The 7606-nt window shown below is 44.9% G+C and overlaps 1 protein-coding gene across 8 annotated transcripts in view; it reads right to left on the bottom strand.

Annotated features, from left to right (window-relative positions):
• Positions 1-461: 461 nt before the first annotated feature.
• The window catches only part of LOC121569493 (supervillin), a 33244-nt gene continuing 26099 nt past the window's right edge, over positions 462-7606 (bottom strand). For all 8 annotated transcript variants that reach the window (XM_041880493.2, XM_041880489.2, XM_041880494.2 and 5 more), the window contains 10 exons: positions 6485-6623; positions 5672-6133; positions 5354-5456; positions 5032-5239; positions 4788-4921; positions 2929-3084; positions 2384-2527; positions 1950-2062; positions 1561-1714; positions 462-1117 (listed from right to left, as the gene is read on the bottom strand). In XM_041880493.2, the coding sequence (XP_041736427.1) occupies positions 1574-1714; positions 1950-2062; positions 2384-2527; positions 2929-3084; positions 4788-4921; positions 5032-5239; positions 5354-5456; positions 5672-6133; positions 6485-6623 (1600 nt within the window). In that variant the 3' untranslated portion in view covers positions 462-1117; positions 1561-1573. The remainder of the gene's footprint in view (positions 1118-1560; positions 1715-1949; positions 2063-2383; positions 2528-2928; positions 3085-4787; positions 4922-5031; positions 5240-5353; positions 5457-5671; positions 6134-6484; positions 6624-7606) is intronic.

The following is a 7606-nucleotide window of genomic DNA, read 5'->3' as shown; positions in this document are numbered from 1 at the left end:
CGTGCCTAATATTCTAGGTAGAACTGAAACCCAAGCGCTGTAATCACAGTATAACCCAGCTTTACACACATACTGGCCAGCCCTATCACAGCTCACAGAGCTGCGAACACCTCACCACACACTAGAGCTTACAGAGCAACTGTAACAGAGTTCACCTACTGCTAACCTAAGGGGCAACTGCACACAGTGATACACACACTTACGCAAAGAGACAGCGTGGAGACCGTAAATACACACATTAGAGTTTATAGGCAAAACTAAACTGTTAAACACACGGTCAAGCTTAGAGACAAATCAGGCCTTTTTTCACTTTGTCTTTCTGAGAAGATATGCCTTTTGTGCCTTTTTCCTTCTTAGAATTCAAGCTCTGAAATTCAGCCTAAGAGAAGACTGCCAGTATAACTGAAGCCTGCAGCAGACAAGCAGAGCTCTGTGAAGGAATGATATTGATTGAGATGAAACATGAAGAAAGTGGCCACGCCTTTATTTTCCTGGTTTCCGTTGTTTATTACAATTGATTGCTTTTGTACTCCTGTGTTTTCTCCTCCCCACCCACCGTTCGTTAGTGATGTTTCCCTCCTCTTTTACACCTTGCTCTTCATTGATTTGTACAGGTAAATTAAAGTTTCATAGGAAAATGTGTAATGCTGTTTCTTCTTCTTTTTAGTTAACATTTCTGAGGGAATCCATAGTCAGTAAGAAAACCACACACTCATGTAAGCTCTAGGAATAAGAAAATGGATCCAGTTGATTGATTGGTGATAAGGATGGTTGTCCTTCTGTTTGAAGGTATAGGCAGTCCTGTCTCTCTGCAAGCGATTGGCTAAGAACGAATAAGGCCCTAATGCACCATACTTAAAGAAGACACACAGATTCAACTTAAAAACAGCTACTAAGAAAACACTGTACACAATTGTCATCACCTGACAAGAAAATATAATTCTCTTAAAAATAGAAAATACAAAAACATTTTCTCCTCAGGATATGTTGACATAAATAAAATGGGATCTTTTTGTGTTTGTTTAGGTTTTCAATAGAGTCCTTTGCTTTTTTTGAGGGTGATTTGTTTCCAGTTTGGGAGGGAGTCATACTCATCTCTCTTCATCTCCAAAATAGTCTGAAACATATAAACAAACAGACATTACTTCAGATACTGCAGAATACTGGAGAAAAGCAAGCATCCACTGGTCTTAGGGATGAACGTTTTGTGAAATATTTACATAGAAACCTACATATGTCACATTTTCTCTTAAACTATCTGTTTTTATAATCTCCAGACTACCACAAGAAGATATTTCCATTGGCCATGTCACACCACAGCCATCATTAGGAGGTTAGTGGTGCACCCTAGTGGCTGTCAGGTGTAGCTGCACTCTGTTTTATATCATGTATATAATACTGTATATAACATTCAGCAGACAAATGTATCCAAAGTGTGCATACATTGTCATACATTTTCATAGGAGTGGCCCCAGTGGGAATCAAACCCATTATCCTGACAATGTAAGGGTCATGCTCTACCAACTGAGCCACACAGGACTAGCGTGTTTGTGTGTCAACCTGGAAATCGTGGTCAGAGGTAGATCTCCAGGCGATGGGGGTCCACTCCCTCTGGCAGAGGGGTCTGCAGCAGCTCCTCCAGAGGGTACTGGGTTTTAGTGAGCTGGGCCAGGGCGTCCTGCACCAAGGTCAGCTTGACCCGCCCGGCCTCCCCCTGGACAACATCATTCACAAGTCAGCATATCTAAATCTAAAACATACCTGACTTTGAAAGACAAAGACTGTGGTGTTGCTATGACACAGCAGTCTTTACCCAACCAGATAATACTGAACTGTGTTTACTGCTGTTGTGACGTTATTACCAATGATGCTGCTGATGTCTACAGACGCTATTGTTGAGAATGATAATGATTATCACGAGGAGGATGAGCAGTCCTCTCTTCCTGTACCTGTGTGGTGGATGTGGGTCTCTTCTCCCAGCGAGGGAACACGTTGGTGAAGGTGAGGGGTTCTGCTCCATCCTGGATGAGGTAAGCCTGAAGGGGGCGCCTCGGGTTCCTCTCTAAAACACATCCAACACACCCCAAACCGTTAGAGAACCACAGAACAACTTAACCCCTAACTACAGCATATCCCCAACACACTCCTGATAATGACCAACAACCATCTAAACCCCTCAGATTCAAATCTGGACCTCGAAGCCAGTTCCACTGCTTTTCTTTATTAATTATTCCCCTCTAATCAAGGACTGATTTGGACCTTGGACACCAGGTGTGTGCAATTACCAGCAGTACTCTGGACCTCATAGGGTAAGATTGAAATACCCCTGATCTAAACAATCAACTCTTCTATTAGCTGCCTTGCTTTGTCTACTTGCTGTCACCTTTGCAGTACTGGAGCACTGTCTGCATGGCACACCTCCTCTCGTTAGTCCAGCGGATGCAGGCTGAGCCAGCAGTCTCACTGTTCTCAGGCTCACCTGCCTGCCACAGATACAGCTCCATATGGTTGTCCAGCAGGAACAGGGCTGGAGAGGGATGAGAGAGGGGGAGAGAGTGAGAGAGAGAGTGAGGGGGAGAGAGTGAGAAAGAGAGTGAGTGAGTGAGTGAGTGAGTGAGTGAGTGAGTGAGTGAGTGAGAAACAGTGAGAAAGGGAAAGAAAGAGGGGGATATTAGGGGTGAGTGTAATCTTTTTTTTATGTAGTGCTGTCCTTGAGCTCTTCTTGTCTATTAATGTTCTGTATTATGTCATGTTTCATGTGTTGTGTGGACCCCAGGAAGAGTAGCTGCTGCTTTTGCAACAGCTAATGGGGAACCTAATAAAATACACAAATACCAAATACCTCAAGTCCCGGTGATAACAATGGAAGTTGTGTTTATGAGTGCGTGCGTGCATACATGTGAGTTTGGGCATTGAGCGGACACTCACCTGGCTGTGGCACAAAGTACAGGCTCTCCTGGACAAAGGGCATCGCCATGACAACCCCTGGTAACCTGGCCGGGCTCTGCAGCTCCTCCCCCTGGAAGGTTCCGGAACAGGTGCTCAGATGGAAGAGACGTGGAGTGAAGTTATACTTCCCTGGATCTGAGCGATAACAACCCACAGCATCTCATCAACCTCTCAACCTTTCAGCACTCAGTCAAGTTCAGCAGGTGTATACCTTCTTACATTAGTCATCTGTGTGTTCATTTCAAAATAAGACATTTGGGTTGGGATATCTGTTCAGGTTATTCAGAACTTTCAGGCATTCTGTTAAATACAGTGCCGTGAAACAGTATTTGCCCCCTTTCTAATTTTCTCAACTTGTGCATATTTTTGATATTGAATGTTATCAGATCTTCATCCAAAACCTAATATTAGATAAAGGGAACCTGAGTTTACAAATAACACAAAAAATGTCAACTTATTTTATATATTTAATGAACAAAGTTATGCAACACCCAATTCCCCTCTGTGAAACAGTAATTTCCCCCTTACACTCAATAACTGGTTGTGCCACCTTTAGCTGCAATGACTTCAACCAAATACTTCCTGTAGTTCTTGATCAGTCTCTCACATCACTGTGGAGGAATTTTGGCCCACTCTTGTATGCAGAACTTATTTAACTCAGCGACATTTGTGGGTTTTCAAGCATGAACTGCTCGTTTCAAGTCCTGCCACAACATCTCATTTGGGATTAGGTCTGGACTGACTAGGCCATTTCAAAACTTCAAATATGTTGCTTTTTAGCCATTTTCATGTGTGACTTGATTGTGTATTCTTGATCATTGTCTTGCTGCATTACCCAGCTGCGCTTCAGCTTCAGCTCACAGACGGATGGACTGACATTCTCCTGTAGAATTCTCTGATACATGTCGTCCAAAAAGTTGACTCAAGTTTGCCAAAAAGCACCTGGAAGCACCTGGATGATCATCAATACTCTTGGAAGAATGTTCTATGGACAGATGATTCAAAAGTATAACTTTTTGGACGACATGGTTTCCATTATGCCTGGCGAAAACCAAATACTGCATTCCACAGTAAGAACATCATACCAAAGGTCAAGCATGGTGGTGGTGGTGTGATGGTTTGGGGATGCTTTGCTGCCTCAGGACCTGGACGACTTGCCTTAATAGAAGGAACCATGAATTCGGCTCTGTATCAGAGAATTCTACAGGAGAATGTCAGGCCATCCATCTGTGAGCTGAAGCTGAAGCGCAGGTGGGTCATGCAGCAAGACAATGATCCAAAACACACAAGCAAATCTACATGAAAATGGCTAAAAAGCAACACATTTTACGTTTTGGAATGGCCTAGTCAAAGTTCAGACCTAATCCCAATTGAGATGTTGTGGCAGGACTTGAAACGAGCAGTTCATGCTTGAAAACCCACAAATATCGCTGAGTTACAGCAGTTCTGTATGGAAGAGTGGGCCAAATTTCCTCCACAGCGACGTGAGAGACTGTTCAACAACTACAGGAAGTGTTTGGTTGGAGTCATTGTAGTTAAAGGTGGCAAAACCAGTTATTGAGTGTAAGGGGGCAATTACTTTTTCACACAGGGGCATTGGTTGTTGCATAACTTTGTTTATTAAATACATGAAATACATATGTAATTGTTGTGTTATTTGTTCACTCAGGTTCCCTTTATCTAATATTAGGTTTTGGTTGAAGATCTGATAACATTCAGTATCAAAAATATGCAAAAGTAGAGAAAATTAGAAAGGGGGCAAATACTTTTTCACGGCACTGTATGTCAAGGTGTTTTTTGTTCAGGTATGAACAGGAGCTGAGAGGTGTGTTCAGTACCTTGTAACATGCAGTCATAGGCCTTCCTGTCCTGCTGCCCAATAGCGTTCCAGAACTCCACAGGCTCCGCCCCTTCCTCTACTTCCTGCACCCTCGCAGGGCTATCAATGCTGAGGCCCAGTTCAGGAGGGCACCTAACACACAGACAGCAGAAAGCACACATACCCACGTATTAATACTGTTTGTTTTCCAACAAATGAATACATACAGAAGCACAAGAACACATCCATGAAGGGAGACTTACATCTGAGTGAGTCGCTCCATAGCCCTCTTGCCCGCCTCCCGGGAGCTGGTGTGGACCTTACAGCCGTGCCACAAGTAGAGTGCCCCCTGTTGACTGTTGAGCAGTATGAGAGAGCCTCGGGAGCGCAGGCCTCCACAGCTGCAGTCCACCTCCAACAGACTGGCCTCCTCCGGCAGCTCCCCACGCACACAGAACAGACGCCAGACCCCTACAGGACACAGAGAGAGTGCAGTTAGGAACACACATATACACACAACACATACACATAACCAGACACACACACACCTAAATTAGAGGAGGTAAAGCCAAGGTAATATCCCACCTGTGTTGTTGGTGGTGTCCGCTCGGCAGCCTTTGTGGATGACCAGACCTCCCTGGAAGAGCTGAAGGAAACATGGAGGCTCCTGCCCCTGAGGCACCATCACCTTCAACAGGACAACAACAACACAGTCAGAGAGCCTACTGTACACAACAACCAAAGGCATCCTTCCCAGCAAAAACACTGGTTTAAACTCAGGCCTCTGAAATGCTAGGCAGGTTTAACCATAGACATCCTATAATTTGCATGTTCTATATGTGATTCTATGGATTTAACTGAGGCTATGGGTGGTTTAAGAGTGTTGATAGAAGAACCACCCACCTGTGTTCCCTCATGACTCCTGAGTGCAGGCGTGCCTCGCCCATTGATACTGGAGTGCCGGCCCTGCCAGATGAAGACGGCAGAGCACTCCTTCCCAGGCTCCCCGCTTTCATCCACTGGGCTGAGAGTATAGGTCCAGCGGACCAGGTATGTGTCTCCATCATGCAGCTGCCCTGGGCTCTCCAGCTGGGCCTCGCTGTCCTCAAACTCCTGAATGTGCCAGGTATCCAGGGCAACAGTGCTCAGCTCCACCTGCCGCCCGTCCTCCAGGGGTACGACCCCATGCCCCCTCTGAACGTCCACCCCCTCCAGGACTGTAGGGACCACCCCGTCTCCTGGCACCGCCACCCCCTGCCCTGCCACCAGCGCCTTGGCATCACACGCACACAGAGACACACACTCTAAATGCTGCTGGGGCTGCTGGAGCAGGGGACTATGCTGGGGCAACACTGGCATGGCAGTCTGCACAGAGAGACACAAAGAGAGAAAGGTAGGAAGGGAGAGGAAGACCAGACATCTTTCTCACAGTCACTCTGAGTCTGTACAGGATGGGTCCTATTTGGCTTTGAGTCATGTGTTTCGCACATTGACTAGGTACTGGTACTAGGTACCCCCTGTATATAGTCTCGTTATTATTTTTTTATTGTTACTTTTTTAATTATTGAGTAAATATTTTCTTAACTCTTATTTTTCTTAAAACGTCATGTTGGTTAAGGGCTTGTAAGTAAGCATTTCACTGTAAGGTCTACAGCTGTTGTATTCAGCGCATGTGACAAATAAAAATGGATTTGATTAGATTTGTCTCTAACTAACCTGTGCCTCCTCCACCACCATTGCAGCGGTATCCTCCTTATCTACAGCCCAGTCCAGAAACTTCTCCCTGAAGAGGGCTGTCTCGTTGTGCTCAGAGACACAGCCAAACAGGGCCCAGTCTGGCCGTCTTTCACCTTGCCTGTACACAAATCACATACAGTTGAAGTCGGAAGTTTACATACACCTTAGCCAAATACATTTAAACTCTGTTTTTTACAATTCCTGACATTTAATCCTAGTAAAAATTCCCTGTTTTAGGTCAGTTAGGATCACCACTTTATTTAAAGAATGTGAAATGTCAGAATAATAGTAGAGAGAATTATTTCTTTCAGCTTTTATTTCTTTCATCACATTCCCAGTGGGTCAGAAGTTTACATACACTCAATTAGTATTTGGTAGCATTGCCTTTAAATTGTTTAACTTGGGTCAAACATTTCGGGTAGCCTTCCACAAGCTTCCCACAATAAGTTGGGTGAATTTTGGCCCATTCCTCCTGATAGAGCTGGTGTAACTGAGTCAGGTTTGTAGGCCTCCTTGCTCGCACACGCTTTTTCAGTTCTGCCCACAAATGTTCTATAGGATTGAGGTCAGGGCTTTGTGATGGCCACTCCAATACCTTGACTTTGTTGTCCTTAAGCCATTTTGCCACAACTTTGGAAGTATGCTTGGGGTCATTGTCCATTTGGAAGACCCATTTGCGACCACGCTTTAACTTCCTGACTGATGTCTTGAGAAGTTGCTTCAATATATCCACATAATTTTCCTTCCTCATGATGCCATCTATTTTGTGAAGTGCACCAGTCCCTCCTGCAGCAAAGCACCCCCACAGCATGATGCTGCCACCCCGTGCTTCACGGTTGGGATGGTGTTCTTCGGCTTGCAAGCCTTCCCCTTTTTCCTCCAAACATAACGATGGTCATTATGGCCAAACAGTTCTATTTTTGTTTCATCAGACCAGAGGACATTTCTCCAAAAAGTACGATCTTTGTCCCCATGTGCAGTTGCAAACCGTAGTCTGGCTTTTTTATGGCGGTTTTGGAGCAGTGGCTTCTTCCTTGCTGAGCGGCCTTTCAGGTTATGTCGATATAGGACTTGTTTTACTGTGGATATAGATACTTTTGT

Source organism: Coregonus clupeaformis, unplaced genomic scaffold (genome assembly GCF_020615455.1).
Source record: "Coregonus clupeaformis isolate EN_2021a unplaced genomic scaffold, ASM2061545v1 scaf0136, whole genome shotgun sequence".
Classification (NCBI taxonomy): Eukaryota; Metazoa; Chordata; class Actinopteri; order Salmoniformes; family Salmonidae; genus Coregonus; species Coregonus clupeaformis.
Note: the sequence above shows the minus strand (reverse complement) of the source record. Positions and strands in the feature narration are given on the sequence as shown.